Source organism: Chiloscyllium plagiosum, chromosome 26 (genome assembly GCF_004010195.1).
Source record: "Chiloscyllium plagiosum isolate BGI_BamShark_2017 chromosome 26, ASM401019v2, whole genome shotgun sequence".
Lineage (NCBI taxonomy): Eukaryota > Metazoa > Chordata > Chondrichthyes > Orectolobiformes > Hemiscylliidae > Chiloscyllium > Chiloscyllium plagiosum.
Genome location: NC_057735.1, coordinates 34,510,611 through 34,531,102, shown reverse-complemented (window position 1 = coordinate 34,531,102; position 20,492 = coordinate 34,510,611). Strand labels below are relative to the sequence as shown.

The window sequence follows — 20,492 nt, the reverse complement described above, 5'->3', positions numbered from 1 at the left end:
AAAAAAGGCATTTGCATCATTCTTTAGTGAATGGTAAGTTGCATTTTAACTGATTAGTTAAGATATGGAATGGCAGCTTTCACCACCTGGTGGACCACCTAAGGCTTTAGCTTAGAATTGTGATATGATGTCAATGCTCTACCAGTCTTTGAGTGTAAATTAAGTAAATGGCTTTTCACATTAGCTTGATCTAGTCCATTCACATTATGTAAAATAGAAGCATCATCATAAAAATATACAGCAGATGCATGTGATTGTAAACCATAGACAACTTACATCTACACAAGAGTTTGCATTGAACATGCTGCTATTTACAGTAAATTGTCATCATGCATTATCAACACGAATTTCATAGTAGAGCTAAAACTGCAGAAAGTAGAATTGAGCATTTAGGGAAATTTGGAATACAACTTGGAGGCTCAGATGGCTTATTTATTAGTTCAGAACGATGGTGGTTAATGTGTACCAAAATTAATCATGAATTAACCCTTTGAGTACTGGATTTTCTTGCACCTTTCAAAACATAGAGATTCCATCAATAATTAACTTACAAGATTGTGTAAAATTATAAGGTTTAAGTCTTGAGGTTCTAAAGTACAAAACACAAATTTCGTAACTCTTTTTTAACAGTAATTGTAAAAATGAGAAAAAAATACAAAACACATTAAATTTGCATATATATTTGTCATGGTGCAAAGATGCTACAGTAACCCCCAAAGGGTTAATGGAGAATGGCGCATAACTGAGGTATTGATAGCATCTGATCAATGAGAAGTTTGTGTGATGGTGGGAATGATTTCACTTCTTGAGGCCAAGAGCTAAATCGACCTCTTCCTCTGGTTTTAGAGAGTGCCATTGTGCAATAGGCCGCCTGGGATTTGCCAGCATGTCTGACCAGTGTCGAAGCTCCGTTCCGGTGGCATTGCTGCCAACAAAAATCTTGCCAATGGCATCGTTCTTGCCGATCTTGTCGTAGTCCAAGACTGTGACACAAACCTGGACTTTCTGCATGTTGAATTGAGAAATAACATGAGAAGATTATTGCGAGTCAATAATAGCTGGATACTTTTCAAACAATCATCACTCCATTATAGTTTAATTTGAGGTACTAGTTTTAAGCTCAACAAAGCAATAGGGGAAAAAATGTCGAATCCAGGCATATCAGTCAGACATGCTCCCGATAGATTTTATCCGTTTACAAGCAGAACTAATACTTTTCTCATGATGCAAGTCATAGAGATATTGCAGTCTCCTGTAAAACAGCTGTGGGGCATTTCACTGTCAGAAATCAGCAAATCTGTAGCTGCTTTCCAATGTTCTGCTTCACCACTGTCAGCTTAATGCAGGGATGAAGGATTGAGGACCAGTGCATCTCAGACAGCAACAAGACATTCAATAAAAATTTCACATCCCACTGTTACTTAAGAGGAAGGTTTTTAAATTGAATGTAAACATGCTTTTAGAATAATGCAACATAAATTATATGTTCATAACTCCCACACTTAGGAACACAAGGCCACATCAGAAAATGCTCTCGCTTAAACCTGGAACACACACGAAAAATACATCGACAGCCTAGGGATTTCTGATAAATGGGTGTTCAGCATAAGATTAACCGATACAGACCATAAATGTTTGAGATTTGATTAATTGTTTGCGCTATTTTCTAACTTTGAGCTGTCTCAGTTGGATGGATAAAGGAATAATCAGGTATTAGCACTCCTCTTCACTATTTAGTCACACCTCTATAAAACCTGCAGTAAAACGTAATGGTAGCATAATGATAATGTTACTGCCCTAGTAATCTGGTGGCGACTGCTCTGGAGATATGAGTTCAAATCTCACTGTAGCAGCTAGAGAAATGTAACTTCAATTAAAGAAAATCCTCGCCTCATTAATAGTAATCATAATAACAGCAGATTTTTGCTTTAAAAAGCACTCCACTCTCCAGTATAAACTCAAACTCTGCAGCATAAAAATCAAAGCAGATTGTGGTTATCCCATTCCCCTTCCATGACAAATAGAATCATGAAAGACTTTGTTATTCCATTTTAAATTCTATTTAATACAAAAACATGACTTTTGATGTATTCCCAAATTTCTATGGTGCCGATTTCACAGTGGTAGATTAGATTTGACAGTACATATGTTCGACTGGCTTGAGGTGCACTTAAAAAATTATATAATAAAATGAAAAGACAACAGAAGTTATACTTAAAAATGTATTGAAAAGACCTTGAGTACCCTTTTAGTTAATACTTGAATGTCTCTCAAGCAAAGCAAGTGGTCTATTTCTCTCATGGCCTCCAATCTCAATGGTTACATTTTCCAAAGTAACCAAATTAAGTGACAGTGGGTAACCGCAAACAGCTATGTCCACCCTTCACCTTTATGCACAACAATACAGAATTGCAAATCATCAGCTATGCAAGGATGTGACACATTTCCATGAATTGTTGGATTTTCTTTCAAGGAAGAATCTGGATTGTTGTATCAAAACACGCTGATGGCCACAGCTCATTGTTTTCTACAATCAAAGGTGGTTAGTCCTGAGCACTGAGAAAGGTATAGTGTGTAGGGGAGAGGGGAAGAAGTGGCTGCTGCCACCACTCCGCCCTGCCCTCACTCCAGATAGAACTCAAACCAGCAGACAAATGACAAGCTTATTTCTGTAAGACAGTAAGAAATAAGAACAGGAAAAGGCTATCTGGCCCTTTGTGCCGGCCTGCCATTCAGTTGGGATCATGGCTGATCTGACATTCCTAATGTCCGCTTTCCTGCCCTATCCCCATAACTGATTCCCTTTCTGATCAATAGTCTATCTATCTCAGCCTTAAATGTACACAAGGGCTCTGACCCCACAACTCTCTGTGGCAAGGAGTTTCAAAATGTCATAAAGTCTTGGAGATGAGGAGGAATTTCTTCTCCGTCTCAAATTATTCTGAAACTGTGTCCTCTGCACCTGGACTCTCCCATGAAGAGAAACATCTTAGCATTTACTCTGTCAATATTTCAACAAGCTCAACTGACCCTTAATTATATATTTTCATACATTTATGTGGGATGGCTGTTCCTCAGAAAATCTGCCCCATTATGATTGAGTCTTCTTGATGCCAGTGAGGAGATATCTAGCCACGAAGCAACACACACCATTATTTACCTCACAACTTCCCCTTCCAAGACCACCGACCGCATCGTCCTTTTTACATCCTCTGCCATACCCAACACCTGACTTCTGATGACCCCTAATGCTGTGTGATGTGACCCCCATTCCTCAGCTACAACTGGACCCAACACCCGACCCCTCCCTCTATACCTTATTTCTCCCACCCACCCTGAACTGCCTTAAACTGTCTCAATTACCTGATCCCTTTTCCACCAACCCACCAGCCACCTACTTACCTGGTACCCTAGCCCATACTAATCTGGCATCATACCCAGCCCAATTTCTTATCTCACAATTACCTTTTGCACTTCACTTTTGCCAGCAGCTGTCAAAGCTGTCGGGATATGGTAGCTGACTGTCGTGAAAAGGGAGGGTTTGCATCCCTCTGACGGTCTCATTGTAATGAATGAACCATCAGAATGGAAGTATAACTCTGAGGAAAACCTAATCAATGTCCCTGCTTGGAAGTATATGGAGTTTGCTTCTTTTGTGAAAACGAAGAGTGCAGTGGCAATCTGCATGGGATGGCTGTTCCTCAGAAAATCTGCCCCATTATGATTGAGTCTGCTTGATGCCAGTGAGGAGATATCTAGCCATGAAGCAACAACACCTAAAAGAGCTATTTACAAATCTTTGAGTCCACAAAGTCAAAGCAGAATGACACAGCGATTCAGAAAATAAATGGAGTTATAAGAATATTTTTGAATGGAGGTGGAGGATTGGATTTTGTGGATTTTCCTGGTTCAGAGATATTTTAAATTTTCTTGCTTAACAAAAATTCACCAGGAACTTTGTTGGCTATATAAGTCTTCAGATTTCTGTCTCTGTCGTCAGTATTAGTCACCTATTTTTTGCAACAGTATAATGATGGGAATATTTTCTGTAATAGAGATGATGTTTTCTTTGTGTAGTTGGCGCTATCGGAATCTAAACAGGATGTTCCTGGGAATATGTTGGCGTTTACAGAGAGTTTCTGAGAAAGTTTCACTATTTGCTGGAGATTCATAAGAATGTGCCAACATGTAGAGAGGGTTCATTAGATTCTGCCTATATATAGAGGATGACCACTAGATTATACCAATATTTACAGAGTCAAGAAAGCAAATTTGTATTTGCAAGGGGTTGGTGTCCATTAGAGTGAGCCAATATTTACAGAGGGGCATCATAAGGAAATGCCCCAAAATAAATCGCTGGGCATGAATAAAATACCGTTTCCCCTTTTCCACCTGTACAGCATTCAGAGAAAACAGATTAATTGTTGGGGGCACAAACAGAAATTGCTGGACAAACGCAGCAGGTCTGGCAGCATCTCTGCAGAGAATGCAGAAGAAGGGTCACAGGACTTGAAACGTTAACTCTGTTTTCTCTCCACAGATGCTGCCAGATCTGGTGCATTTTCCTAGCAATTTCTGTTTGTGTTTCAGATTTCCAGAATCTGCAATTCTTTGTTTTTTGTTTGTAAATCGTTGGGCAATTTGGTTTGATCTGTAAAAATATGAATATCCATGTGATCCACAGCAGGAAAAGCATTTGCTAAAAGTTTTCGTACCAAATTAGATGCATATGCTTCTTTAGCTACGGGACATTGGAACTTGTTTGTAGAATCATGAAATATTTATCAATTTATTGCAAAGATTTTACAAGGTCAAAACCATATTCTTTACGCTGGGTGTTTTGGATTTAAAATAACATCTTTGAATTTAATGCAGCCCAGGCATCTTTAAAAATTCATTATTCATAATTTTTTTTGCAGGTTTAAGTTCTGAAGGCACTGTTTCCTTCTCACTTCTTCCTTGCAATATCCCCTCCCCCCTCATCAACAATTACCCCCACTCACTCACTCCACTAGAGTTCCAGGAGCATCTTAGTATACGTTAGATCATTTACAAGCTATCTTAGGTTATCGCTGAGCTATAATGTTCTAGCTTTGTAATTGGATTGAAATATATACCAGACTCCTACCTCATTGTTACCCATTGTACATAAGTAAATCTGCTTTTTCTGACTTCTATTCTAAAGGCCAGAGACACAGGAATACTGTCTTCACAAAAGTCTTTACAGCCTTTAGTGCTTTGGTTATAACTAAAGCATTAAACGTGGGCTTTAATTCAATTCAGGCACTGAAGGGATTTTTTTTTGTAGGATTTAGATTATTATTTTGAAGAGAGTTGACTCGCTGGGATTGTAACAATTAATGGTGTTGCCAAATTTTATTGCTCTTGGTGAGATATGAGGTGGGCTTTTGCTGAATTGTTTACCCATTTCTCTGAGGATATGACAGACAGTCAGGCTTTCAGGAAAATTACCTATCCTTTTTGTTATCTTCTGTTTTTGAAATCATCTACATTTTTCTGTTCAAAAGCTTCTTTCCTCATCTTTTGATTGCTAGAGCATTCCTTTCTCATGTCACCCCACAACTGTTGGCTGGATGTCAAGCCCCGAGCCTCTGAAGTATCTTTCCTCTTCTTTAAGGCCCTTCTTAAGTTGACCCATGACCAAGCTTTTAGTCATCCTTTTGAATTTGTTTTGGCTTGCCATCTATTTGTTTCTGATCATGTCTCCTTGAAGAACCTCAGAATATTTATCTAAGTAAAGGCATTGTATAAACATTAATTATTCTTTCCAATCTATACTCGCTGACATTGGGCAAGGGTTAAATATTTTGATCGGCAAAAGGAGACAAACAAATTTTATCAGACATTCTGCACTGTTTGTAACTGACGTTTTGATGTGTCACCTCTATATTTTTTCATTCTTTATTATTCCATTCACGTTTCACAAGTTTCTTCCCCTAACTTTGCTACGGCATAGCAAACCTCCCTTCATCTCAGAAAATCTGGCAGCTTCTCTCTCCTCTCCAACTCCCAACAACATCTGCTCCACTCTCCCTCCCATTTTACATTAACTCTTTCATTCCTTTTTGCTTCATCATTCCACTCTCCTCCTCTCACTTCATTCTCCTTTTCTATTTATCTTCATTCCACATACTCCTCCTCTCCTTCCCTGGCTTGATTCTAATATCACCACACCTTCCAACCCTGTTCAGTCCAAATATTGTATAATGGGATGTAGGCCTTGCTGAGAGGCCAGAAGTTGTTTCTCGTCCCAAAGTACCATCGGACTGAGTGTCTTGCTTGGCTATTGCAGGGACCGGTTAAGAGTCAACTGCATTGCTGTGGGTTTGGAGTCACACATAGGTACCAGACAAGGTACGGACAGCAAGTTTCTTTCCCCAAAGATTAGTGAATCACATGGGGTTTTTAATGTCAATCGATGATCATTTTATAGTCACAATTACTGAGACTAACTTTCAACTCCAGATTTTATTCATCAAATTCAAATTCTACCAGCCGCCATTTGGGATTTGAACTAATTTTCCCACACCATTGGTCTGAGTGTCTGGATTACTAATTCTATGCCATTAATCGGCTTCCCCATTTTTGGTCTGAACTTCCATCCGTAACATCATAGGAGGCCACTAGTTGAAATAATTAATAAATAAATAATAAAATAGATTACACCTAAGCAACATGCAGTCCAATTTGAAGTACATAACCAGCCATTACATACCAGTGAACCATGATTGTCAATATTAATGTTTCATTAACATACCACAAGTGTTGAAATATTTAATCACAAGATAATTCAGGCATCAATATTTTGACTCAGGTTCACTATGCAAATGGAAGATCACTTTATTTGCATAAATACTTTAGGAAATACTGCCAGAAATGTGAAATAAAGCTTTCTACATTGGATAATCATCACTCGATACTCACGGGCGCATATTAAGCTGAGCAGATGGTATGCGTTTCACTTGAAGCAGTATTCTGAAGTTGCGGAACATATTTAACAGATGCATCCCATTTGCTAAATACTGTGTTCATTAATCACAAATTCACAATTTTAAATTATGTTGCTTTTTTTTAATTAACATATTAGAGTGCATGATGTCTCTTTAACAGGAAGTTAACTATTATTAGGATCTATGTATCCCTTAAGGAAGGGGTTAGTAATCAAGTAAATATGTGATGTCCCACGTTCTTCAAAATTTGGCTCTGAGAGTTGATGATATTTATAAGGAATGGAGTAGAAAGTAGGAGGCTATGGATGGTTCAAGTCCAAGTATTTGCTTATCATAAATCATGATCTTTAGGGTTAGTTGCATTGATTAGATTAATAATTAAGCTTTTTTTTGATGCTACAGTGCAGATACAGGTCATTTGGTTCATTGAGTCTGCAACGACCCTCCAAAGAGCTTCCTACTCGCACCTCATGCTATCCCTGTAACCCCGCATTCCCCATGGCTAATCCCTGTAGCCTACACATCCCTGGACTCTATGGGGCAATTTAGCATGGCCAATACACCTAAACTGCACATCTTTGGACTGGGGGAGAAACCCATGCAGACACAGGGAGACAGTTCCTCATTATAATCCACTCTTTTACCATGGGAGAGAATTTCACAGCCTGTTCTGAGTGCTGCGTAAAATTGTCTCTCATGCTATAAGCATTGCAGGTACTTGCTAACCTGTGTTCACAAAAAAGACATTAGTATCTTTCAACCATGTTTCTGAGTCATTTGTAACCTGGATTTTGATGCATCATTTCTACTTGCCTTTATATTTCCCAGTTGGTATCTTAGTTTATTTCTCTTGTTCTATTTTAGCTCTGACATTTTGCTTCTTTCTGCCAGACTGAGTCATAATGTTCTGTCTATTCTCATCTAACCACCTCAATTTATAACATTCTGCCTCTGCCGATCCATTGGCACAAATTCCTGTAACCAGCTGCCTGCCTTTCTAACCATGGAACAACAAAATTAGATCCTTCAGTCTCCAGTGGGCAGTAGTACTTCGGAAGAATTTTGTATGAATTTCATTCTTTTCTAACACTAAGAGTTGGGATGGATTGAAAATAGTGGTATGTGAATGTAGCATGACTTTGCTAGTGTTACAATCAGTAGTGCATGCTGTAGTTACACAATGGCATTGAAAAACATTTGCGCGATCCGGTAAGGAATGGATTATGGCAACTTCAGATGTTGTAATCAGTCAGATGCAATGACTAAACATACACCAGCCCAAAGCAATCCCACGAATCAAAAGTGCAGTTGACATGACTGGTTTGAAGGTGCATTTGCTGGTTCACCTATCCCTTTTCCTTTGCTTTATTACATTAGTTTGCCTTTCTTTTCAGGTTTAACTCAGTGCTGTCAGGTTTAACTCAGTGTTGTCAGGTTTAACTCAGTGATTAACTGCATCACCTGGTGGTCATGGTGCCTCACAGACCAGGGAAGCTTCCCGCCTGAAAACCTGGTCTGAACTGGCTTTTAGTCACAGCTGGTTCACCTGGAGTTTCTTCAATTTGTACAGTTTTGCTTTGGTGCAGTTAACCCAAAAAAAGGCAAAACCAGCACAAAACAGCATGGAATTTTAATGGAAAATTTCATTCAGCAAAATTCAAGTTCATGCGGTTGATTTCTTTGCATTTGTTTGCAAAGCACTGTGTCAGATGCTGGACACACCTACTAAACTGCCCAGATCCCTGATTGAATTAATTACAAAAGTACCCTTCTGCTAAATACACTCACTTACAGGCTTTGGGGGATGCTGGAGAAGAAAGGCTGATGTTTTATATAGTGTATAAATATCTCTATTGAAATATGGTCTATACAAATTGATTTCCTTGTCTGCTATAATCACTGACCTCTGCCATGAGGCATTATAGACTGCAACTACCAATTTTATAAGGCTTCAAGACATACAAAGCTTCTGTCCAGTGATGAGTATACAATGGCTGTAAAAATGCACAGCTCCTGATGAAGCGAAAGAGAGAAATTTCAGAGATGTGAAAACTGCTATAAACATTTAGGAAGAAACTAACTAAAATGAAGGAACTGGCTCCAGCTGAAACATGGCTGTCGTTTGTTTTCTTTCCAGCTGAAATTAAATGTGATGTCAAAAAAGTCCGTTTTTTTTCCAATAGGCAATGGCAAAATTACAAAATAGCAACAGATCTGTTTAAAAAACCAGGGCAGCGGAGATTAACTACATTGTTAACTCTGTTGGGAAGAGGCTGTTTCAGAATGTATTCCACGCTGAATCACTGAACAACAGAAGAAACAAACTAAAGGAAATTCAAGTCTTGAAAGTCTATTACTCTTTTCTCTCTCAAACAGAAATTGCTAGAAAAACTCAACAGGTCTGGCAGATCTCTGGAGAGAAAGCAAAGTTAATGTTTTAGCTCAAGGGACCATTCTTCAGAACTGATTCTAGCCAAGAAAAGTATATATATATGACAGAGGAAGGGGGAGGAGTAAATGTTCGGTGGAGTTGGAGCCCAGAAAGAGAGAACAAAGGGTAGATAAAGGAATGGGTAGAGGTCAGCCTGGAAGAATCAATAGCAGCTAATGGGGACTATAATAGATGACAATGGGTTGTTTGTAGTAGCATTCCATGTGATGACAAGGCCAGTTGTGTGGCGGTATGGAGTAAGGTGCTCAGGCTTAAAATTATTGAACTTGATATTGAGTCCTGAGGTGGCAAGGTTATCAAGCAGAAAATGAGGTTCCTTTCTTTCAGCTTGTGCTGACCTTCACTGGACCACTGTAGCAAGCCTGAGGCAGAGATGTTGACCAGGGAACATTGTGGTGCGTTGCAGTGGCAGTTAACAGGAAGCACAGTGCCTTTTTTGTGGAGTTATGTAGCTGCTCTGCAAAGCAGTTGCCCAGTCTGTGTTTCTTCTCACCAATGTAGAGGAGGCCACATTGTGAGCAGTGAATACAGTGGACTCGATTCAATGAAGTGCCAGTTATGACTCCAATCAGTTTTCCCTCCATTCCAAATGACCCCAGTTTTGCTAGGGCTCTTTGATGTCACACTCAACCACCTGCAGCCTTAATGTCAAGAGCAGTGTCTCTCACCTCACCTCATGTCATCACGGAGAAAGCCATATTCTCATTGCAGGAAGTCGAATCAATTTTGCACATAACTGTATGGTTAGAAAGGAGCAAAACAAGCAGGTCCAGGTTGCCCCGGAGAAGTAACAGCTGAAGATTCTGATGCTTCATTGTACAATGTAACATGTAAGTTCAGTCAAATAAATAGGTGAGACATGATTAGTGACTGTTACAATAAGGACTGCAGAAGGAGATCATCAGGTCGACATAGAAGTCCAGACAGTGTTGTGCCATACAACAGGCCTGTACAAAATGGCTAAGATGGTGTTTCAAAAATGAAGCTCTCAAAAGTAACATTGAGATGAAATATTAGCAATCCTCTCATGCTGAGAGGACAGATTGCTCTGTGGGCCCAATGCAATAACACGAACAAAGATAATTAATAGCAAGCAAAAGACACATGTTACAGCAGGAGCAAGTCTAAAGCTTGGGCTGTTAATCCTCTGGGTGTTGAAAGAGATTTGCAACATGTGGCAGCATACTAAACCATTGACCATGCAACAGATCCAAGAAGAGTCCAAGGATGTGTTTCCAGTGTTAGGATGTCTTCCAGGAGAAAATCACCTTGAAGTAGATGACAGTCTTAAGATCAATTCAGCATCTATTGAGGAAGGTTCCAGCTGTCTTCAAGGCCAGACAAGATAGAATAGCTTGAAAGGAAGGAACAGTCAAGAAAGTGGCAACTCCTACAGAATGGATCAGCACCATGGGAGCAGTGAAACAATTTGGAAAGCTCACCTCAGCCATTACAACATTCCTGGCAGCGTCAGGAGGTGGAGAAGTCAACGTTTCGAGTGTAACCCTTCTTCAGCATATGCAGTTTTTTTTTGTCTCTAACCAATTACAACATTCCTGCGGTGTGATGTGTAACAATGGCCTTCAGTTCATGAACGAAGAACTCAGCCATTTCAGAAATACTTGGGAAGTTTAACACCACACATCATCTCCACACTATCCCTAATCAAGTGAAAAGCTTGTATTGGCAGTGAAATTCGCCAAAGGAACATGTAAACCAAGAAAATCCAGCACAAGGCGATCCTTGAGTGGAGACAACACACCAACTGAAGGCATGGTGAGCAGTCTAGTGCAAAGACTAATGTCCCAAATCAATCTTCCAAGAGCAAAACAAGTTACTGAACCTAGAAACAGTAACAGGTGTGAATGACAAATCAAACAGCATAAATTCAAATTGCACTTTGACAAACTGCCAAAACATAACCAGAGTTGAGCAATGGACAGCCAATCAGGTTGCAAATGTTCAAAACTCTCAACAAGAGTCAGTCCAAATGGCAACTTTTGATCTATGTGCAGCAGTTGTCATCTCAGTCATGCACAGTGGAAGTGAAGATCACAACCACAGGCACATAACACAAGGGGAGAAGCTGTTCCTCAACTTTAAGCAGCTGATCAGTGAGATGAGAATGTACCAACTGTACAGTTCACAGATAAACCATCACAACCATAAGGTCAGATTGAAACAAAATAACACCAGGTACCATGGCAACATCAAAGGACACAGGAACGACACTACCTGGAAAGGAATGACCAACATCAACACATGTACATAGCATGAAATGACCAATATAACTTGAAGACAGTATGTGTGATGCATGTGCAGAAACTGACAAGAATGAAGGGCTTATGCCTGAAACGTCAACTCTCCTGCTCCTCAGATGTTGCCTGACCTGCTGTGCTTTCCCAGCGCCACCCTCTTCAACTCTGACTCTCCAGCATCTGCAGTCCTCACTTTCTCCAAGAATCACTGAAAGCACGAGAACATTCATTTATATATTAAACATGGGACCTTGCTGATGCTTGCTGCTCTGTGACTAGTAGGTTTGTTCCTGATGATCTTGCACACCACCAAGGCAATGAAAAATGACAACTTAGCAAGTTCCATAAGAGAGTAAACAGAATTACATTGAAATAGCTAACACTGAAGGCCAACTGGGTCAACAGGTCAGTGCCAGTGTTCATAATGTGCATTCGCCTCCTTCCACCTTATTTCATCTCACTGTATCATGTCAATATTTAACTTCCTCTTAAAGGTTTGGGGTAAAGACTAGTGTTGCAGCCTGATAAACTGGGCTACTCTTCAGATTTTGGGATTTGAGTTGCACCAATAAGGCAAAGATAAATAATTTGAAATCACTTGGGGTGTTCACAACTGAAGAGATGTGAGTGAATTACAAAGACATCAGGCACTTGGATAGAAGTGCTGCCAAATAGCACTCAGAGACCAAAATCAGAGAGAATCTATTTTAAAATGAGAATTCATTTAATATGGTGCCTGTTTGGAGACCAGAAATGGAATCAAATGGCTAACACAAGATATGGTCCTTGTTCTAAAATATTTATTGAGCCATCTGTGACCTGATGAGAAGAAAGTCCTGATTTCAGAGTGAATCTGTTTTAACACTTTAGCAACTACAATCTATACTGCTCAATATAATTTCAAACTCTGACTTCACTGAAATGTTCAATAATTCAAATTTCAAAGAGAGGCGGTGGAGGCACTATATATCAGTTGAAAGATAAAGAGAATTTGCAATTAATTATCACTTTCACAATGACAATATCTCAACAGACTTATTGACTGTACTCAGTGTAGGAAATTTTAGAAGATCTGACTGCCAATTTGTACACAGCAAGGTCCGATAAACAGAACTGAGATCATGACCAGATTATCTGTATTTATGTTGTTCTTGAAGGATAAATATGAAGGGAATTCTTCTATTCATCTTAAATTATTGCCCTTGGAAGTTTTATGTCCACCTAAGACAGCAGACTGGAGTGATATTGAGTCTGAAAAAGCATCGTCTGACAGCTTAGAATTCCTTGGTGCTACACTGCAGTCCCAGGTTAGATTTTGTAGTCATGTCTCTAAGGTTTGAACATACAACTTTCAGGGGCTTGAATAATTGCTAAGGAATGGCATATCCACATCAGAATGGTCCTCACGCTCAGGTCAGTCTTCATGACGTGTCTGATCTCTAAAGTACCTTCTTCAGATACACCGAGAGAAGGCTTTCAGTACTTTGGACATAGTCAGTGCTAGAAACCTGTTGGGCTGACTATCTACTTGTGAATGCTGAGTGAGATAGGAAGATCAAAAATGGAGGTGAAACCAAAAGAGAAAATGCTGGAAAATCCCAGCAGGTCTGGCAGCATCTGTAAGGAGAGAAAAGAGCTGACGTTTTGAGTCTAACTGACTCTTTGTCAAAGCTTTGACAATATCTCAACAGACTTATTAACTGTACTCCATGCAGGAAACTTTAGAAGATCTGACTGCCAATTTGACAAAGGGTCAGTTAGACTCAAAACGTCAGCTGTTTTCTCTCCTTGCAGATGCTGCCAGACCTGCTGAGATTTTCCAGCATTTTCTCTTTTGGTTTCAGATTCCAGCATCCGCAGTAATTTGCTTTTAAAAAATGGAGGTGAGTTCATTTTGCTTCATCAGCTTTGAAAATTCAAAATTGACAAGTTACCTGCAGAAGAGTCATACTATTTTTGAAAGTTATTTCCTAGTATCTAGCATCACTGGCAAGGCTTTTACAATTTAGCATGGACTAGTTGTCCATAGCTCTTTTTTAAAAGTGGTGATACTGTGGAATTACTTGCTAGTGACTTGGAGGGCACTTAAGAGACAGCCACATTGGTGTGGGGCTGGAGACACAAAGTGGCCAAACCTTGTAAAGATGGTAGGCTTCCTTCTCTAAATTATATTAAATCAGTTGACCGTTCAAACACAACGTGGCATCTTCATGATTGCTTTTACTGATGCCACCTTTGTCCAATCAACTGACTTCAAATTCAAAATATCATGGTGCAAGTTGAATGAAAAATGTCCCGTCTATTAATCCAGTAACATAAGCCTCTTCTACCCATAAGGTTGCTAGAAGATGCATTAGAACGAAATGCATGCGCTTCCAATTTCCTTCAATCTCCCCAGGAAGTGCATCACCTTCTCCGAGCAGTTCAGCTATAACAGAAGTTATTACTCCTCAGAATTCACTGCATACAAAGTTCTGAGGGGTATCACTGTGAGAGATAATAAGATACTAAATGATACAAGCCTTTTCAAATATCATAAAAGGTCATCTTGGTTGTTCTATTGGGAGTGAATGTAGACAGATGTTGTAATGGAATTCCCTAGTGATATGATGCATATAGCTCTACAATAAGAACAAATTTCCCTTCTGTTAGAAAGTTCCATTCATAGCAATTCCAGCTGATGCTCTCACTCTGCTAAAAAGAACATTTATTGGCATGAAACTGTGATAGAGACTGCTTTCTTTAAAATTAGAACATGGACAGCAAAAATTGGAATGCATTTCTGCAAGATCCACCTGATGGTGGAAGCTCAGTATTATAAACATCTTGCCTCCCTCAAGGAAAAAACAGTCCAAGAAAACATTAATACTTGGAAATGAATATAATGATCAAAGTTGTTCAATTTGAAGTATGCAAGACACATTAGAATAGTATATGTCATTGGCCAATGGTTTTTCCTTCTGAGTCAATGTTGTCTGATATTCTGAACAGTAGCTACTAGCTCAGGATTTGATGCTGAAATAGCCACTGTAGATGCTGCATTTATCTCCACCTCCAAGGATGCTATGCAGCAGAGTAGAATATACAGAAATTCTTCTGTATTTCAGTGGTATTAATTAACATTAAGGAAAAAGAACATTAAAAAAGAATTCCTGGCTAGATTTTGTGCACCGAGCACTAAGTGTGAGCATCCTCAGCTGTGGTTACTTTCCTGTCCCCATCAGTGAGAAAGTCCTGTGGTGCAAACTTCAATCTACCAAATAGATAATCTATCAATGGGTGACAAACCTCTCCATCTAGCACCAGCCTTGACACTGGAGTCTTGCCCCATGGGGAGCTGATGGTCCATCAGAGATGGGCACCTTCTGGGACTTGGAGTTTGAGGCTGTGCAACAAAGGATTGCAATAGTGAGAATAGTGAGTGGATTTATTTTAGGACATCACAGGGTGGAGGCCATGGGGAATTTAGGGAATGATGGAGATATGCACTGGGTCATGGGTTTCAACAGTTAACAAATTGCACCACCCCCAATCCGTGCTACAGATAGAGCCAAATGGAGTCCCCGTCTCACCCTCAACCCAGCAGGCAGGCTGCCTGGGTCTCTCTATTGAGAAGGTAGCCACCTTTCTCATCTTCCAAGAAGGCACTCCATGGACTGGGTTGAGGCCCTGATTGACCATTTTTAGGCCTTCACTGGTGGATACCAAGAATACACTCAAGTGGTAAGAAAGAGTTGGATATTTGGCATTATCAACTCACTCAGTTATTTACCTTTCTCATCACATCTAGGGATGGGAAATTCCTGCTATTTATTTTATTCCTAAACAGTAATCATAGAAGACTACAACTTGAATCAACATTTGAGGGTTTGGAAGAGGGGTTGGCCATTCAGCACCTCAAGCCTGCCCTGTCAGATAATTAGAATATGTTTGTCATGTACCGTAACTCCCAATGCCAGCCTTTGCTTCACATCCCTTTGTAGCCTTATCTAACTAACTGCTAACTAAGTTCCAATTTGCCCAGATTCCAGAGTCTTTGGAAGAGCATTCCAGATTTCCATTGCCTTATACAAAAAGAACAGACACAAGATAGTATAGCAAGAGAGAGAAGAGACATCAGGTAAAACAATGAGATGTAGAGAGTGGACACCAGTTAAAGTGGTGTGAGAAAGTCAATCAGATAAAATAAGTCAAGAAGAAGAAAAAACTCAGGTTGACATCACATCAATGCTGTGAGTTGATTGATTGTTAAACAATAATATAAGGAACTGAGTTTCAACTCCACTAAAGAAAATGTAAATTTCTAAACTAGCAATGGGGAGTAATTTACAAGCACAGGCTGATTTGTGACTAAAGGTGAAGAATATCTATTTTCTATTATTCTTCAATTTATAGGTATTGGGAGAAGAGAAAGACTAAAATAAAGCCAAGCAAAAGTAACAAAAGTTAAAATTAGTGAAAATTTAAATTAAAATTTAAGATTAAGGTATGGCAGGACAGTTTGACCAAATAGAATGCCCATCCTGTGGCTTATAAAGAGTTGTGGACACTTTTAATGACTTAAATGGGGCTACGTGAGGTGGTACCACCAGCTACATAAATTTCATTTCGAGGTTTTAGAGTTTGAGCAGTAGCCACTGAGAGACATCTGAGAGGTAGAGAACTATGATTATAGTACATTCATTGAGATGGTCAGACAAGTTAGAATAAATTAATGTCAAGTATTCCAGGATAAACAGGCAGGAAATACAAGAGCTCCTTTCCCTTCCTGCACATTAGTGAGGATGGATCCTCGGAGAGATGAGGCAAGAGCCAAGCTTATGGCACCAAGGGTGGCTTAGCTGTACAGTATGCAAGAAAGAAGAATGATAGGGTCGTACTGATAATGTTTCCTTTTGCTAGGGGAACAGACAGACTCCAGGTGTGCTGCACCCACCATCTCCCCCGATGCAAAGGTCAATGATTTCACAGAAAAGCTGCAGGACATTCTTCTAGGTAGGGTGAATAGCCATAAGTTGATCTCTGCATTACAGAGGAATCTTGATTATCCGAACGACATGGGCGGGGAGTATTTTGCTTGGATAATTGAATGTTCAGATAATCGAATGCCAGATAATGCAGTTTGACCAAGCATGGGGATCTCGCGATCTTGTTTGATAATCCGAAATTCGGATAGTCAAATGCCGGATAATTGAGGTTCCTCTGTACTACTAACAACTCAGTAGGGTAAGGGGATGTGGTCCTGCAAGTATAATGTGGGCAGGGATAGTACAATATGAGCAAACAGAAGCTTGAAATATCATTCTCAGTGTCAAATGCAAGAGAGTACAGAAAAAGGAGGATGAAAGGTAGATTAATGTGTGTCTGAAAAGATGACGCAAGAGGGAGGGATTAAGTTTCTTCAAGGCCATTTCTGAACAAGCTGAAGATTTTTATCTGAACAGAACTATGACTGAGTTCCTTGTGGGATTTTTTGTCAGTGTTGTTGGGGAAGGTTTTAACTAAGCCATCAGGGGTGTAGCGAGCCAGGAAAGAATAAGATCAGAGTACACAAAATGCACAAGATGTAGACAGCACCAAAATAGAGGATATTAAGTTAAAATGTGAAGTTGGAATAAGGGGGAAAGTAATAAGATTTAAATCAGGGTTACACTGCATGCATGTGAATACCGAGTATTGTGAATAATAAGATTGGGAGTTACAGGTGCAGATTACTTTATGGGATTATGATGTGTCAATATCAGAGACCTGGCTAAAAAAAGGGGAAATCTAGTAATTAAATATTTCTGCCTAAAAGGTGTTCAGGAAAGATAGCAAAGAGACTGCGGTCCTGAATTTAAAAAAAGGAAATTACGTCTATGAGTTGTGAGCTAGCCATGATAAATCAGGGATCATTAAAGGGATGATGGTAAGTAGACAATAGCAAATATTTAAAAAGTGCCTGGACAACCTGCAAAAGTTATTAATTCCATTAAAATAAACCAAGAAATGTAGTCAGGCCATGGCTCAAAAGGGAAATTAGGGATTTGTACTACATCCAAAGAAGAGGTATACAGATTAGCCAAAAGAAGCAAAAGACCTAAGGATTGAGAACATAACGGGAGACAAAGAAACTGATTAAGATGGGATAGTGGAGTGTGACAGCAAGTTTTCAGGAAATATACAAACTAATAGTGAAAGCTTATATAGGTATGTTAAGACAAAAATATTAGTAAAGACAAATGTAGGTCCTCTACAGTCAGAAGCAGGGTTATTTATAATGGGGAACAAAGAGACGGCAGACTAATTAAACATATATTTTCACAAAGAAAGACAAAAACATCCCAAAATTATGGGGCGAGCTCAAGGCTGAATGAGAAGGATGAATTTAAAGAAATTACTATTACTAGGGAAATGTTATTGGGGGAATTAACAGGAGTAAAGGCAGATAAATCCCCAGGGCCTAATGTAACTCCACTACTTAAGAAAAGAGACAGAGAGAAAACAACTAATTATCCTCTGGTTAGCTTGCCATTGAGAGTGGGAAATATGCTAAAGTCCATTATAAAAGATGTAACAGCAGATCACTTTAAAAATTGCAACAGGATTGCAAAGAGCGAATATGGTTTTATGAAGGGGAAATTATGCTTGGCAAATCTGCTATAGGTTTTTAAAGATGTAATTAATAGAGTTGATAAGTGGAGGGAGCACTGGATGTGGTTTACTTGGATTTTCAGAAAGCTTTTGATAAGATTCCACCGAAGAGATTAGCATGCAAAATTAAATTTCATGGGCTTGGAGGATATGTCGTGAAGTGGATTGAGACCTGGTTGTTAGACAGGAAACAAAGAGGAGGAAAAACTGGGTTATTTTCCAAGTAGCAGGCAGTGATTAGTGGGGTACCACAGGGATCAGTGCTTGGATCCAAGTTATTCACAATATATATTAATGATTTTGATGAGGAAACTATGTGTCATATCTCTAAGTCTGCAGATAACACAAAGCTGGATGGGAGGGTAACCAGTAAGGAGTTTGCTGAGAAGCATCCGTACGATTTGGACAATTTGAGTGAGTGGGCAAATATAATGCAAATGCAGTATAATGTGGATAAATATGGGTTTATCCACTTTGGTCATAAAATCAGGCTGGTAGATTACTATCTGAATAGCAATAGATTGGGAAAAGGGGTTTCCTTTTGCACCAGTCACTGTAGGTAAGCATTGAGGTGTAGTGGGTGGTGAAGAAGCAAAATTGCCTTCATAGAGTGAGATGGCTTTCTGCAAATCTACAGGACTTGTTAAGACCATAACTGGAGTATTTTCGTTGTGAAAATATATGTTTAATTAGTCTGCCGTCTCTTTGTTTTCAGGTTTTGTCTCCTTATCCAAGGAAGGATGCTCTGGCTATTGTGGAATTCCAAAGAAGGTTTACCAAACTGATTCCTGGGCTGGGGGGACTGACATATGGGGAGACACTGAATTGGTTAGGACCAGTATAGTTTACTATAGTTTAAAATAATGAGAGAAGAGGGGTTCTGGTAGAAACCTATAAACTTGCAACAAGACTAGACAGTAAATGCAAAAAGGATGTTCCTAATGAATAGAAGCCCAGATTTGAGGTTATAGTCTAAAGGTATACAGTGGGCATTTAGGATTGATATGAGGAGAAATTTCTTCATCCAGAGAGTTGTGAATCTATGGAATTCTTTGCCACAGAGAGCAGTTGAGGACAAAACTTTGAATGTTTTCAAGAAGAAACTATATATTGTTCTTTAGGACATCAGGGATCAATGGGAACAGGGTACTGAGTTAGATGGTCAGTCATGATTATATAGAATGGCAGGGCAGGGTCAAAGTGCCACAGAGCCTACTCCTATATTCTGTATTCACAAACATTTAGTTTCTGTAATTAAAAGGAGGAAGACTAATGCTTTTGTTTATGCAGAGCATTTCAGTGCAATTGGATTGCAGCACTAGAGAAATAGAATGTTTCAGAAGGTTCAACAACAGAATCAATCTAACTTGAGCTAAGAAATAACAAGGGTGCAATTATGTTGCTTGGTGTAAATCTATAGAGCACAAACTAGTGGGAAGCAGACAGAGGAACAAATGTGCAAGGAAATTACAGTGAGATGTATACGTCAAAAAGTACTTGTAATGGTGACTTTGATTATTCATTAATAGAATGGGATAGTGATAGTGGAAGTGATAGTGAGAGACAAGTGTTCTTAGATTATGTTCAGGAGAATCTCTTCCCGCAGCTTGTGTCTAGTCTAACAAGAAAGAAGGCACTGCTAGATCTAGTTCTTGGGAATGAGGTGGGCTAAGTCTGATCAAGTGACAGTGAGGAACATGTAGGAGCTAGTGGTCATAGATCATAAAGATTCTGGATTAGTGGTGCTGGAAGAGCACAGCAATTCAGGCAGCATCCGAGGACAGGCAAAATCGACGTTTCGGGCAAAAGCCCTTCATCAGGAATAAAGGCAGAGAGCCTGAAGCATGGAGAGATAAGCTAGAGGAGGGTGAGGAAATGACCTGGGAGTTGCAATGAGAGAGAGACTCCCTGAGATTCTTGTAGAGAGAAGAGGAAAACTTCTTCAAGGCAGGCATCCTTGCAAGAGGATTCGCAGTAGGGTTAAAATCAACGAGGTAAAAACAATGACTGCAGATGCTGGAAACCAGATTCTGGATCAGTGGTGCTGGAAGAGCACAGCAATTCAGGCAGCATCCGAGGACAGGCAAAATCGACGTTTCGGGCAAAAGCCCTCCATCAGGAATAAAGGCAGAGAGCCTGAAACATGGAGAGATAAGCTAGAGGAGGGGGGGGGGGGGG

General features: G+C 39.6%; 1 protein-coding gene and 1 long non-coding RNA gene across 9 annotated transcripts in view; one reads left to right on the top strand and one right to left on the bottom strand.

Annotated features, from left to right (window-relative positions):
- Positions 1-495: 495 nt before the first annotated feature.
- The window catches only part of LOC122563239 (synaptotagmin-B), a 640,974-nt gene continuing 620,977 nt past the window's right edge, over positions 496-20,492 (bottom strand). For all 8 annotated transcript variants that reach the window (XM_043716847.1, XM_043716850.1, XM_043716851.1 and 5 more), the window contains one exon: positions 496-1,005. In XM_043716847.1, the coding sequence (XP_043572782.1) occupies positions 799-1,005 (207 nt within the window). In that variant the 3' untranslated portion in view covers positions 496-798. The remainder of the gene's footprint in view (positions 1,006-20,492) is intronic.
- The window catches only part of LOC122563240, a 20,693-nt gene continuing 16,790 nt past the window's right edge, over positions 16,590-20,492 (top strand). The window contains exon 1 of the long non-coding RNA XR_006315536.1: positions 16,590-16,676. This is a non-coding gene — a long non-coding RNA (uncharacterized LOC122563240). The remainder of the gene's footprint in view (positions 16,677-20,492) is intronic.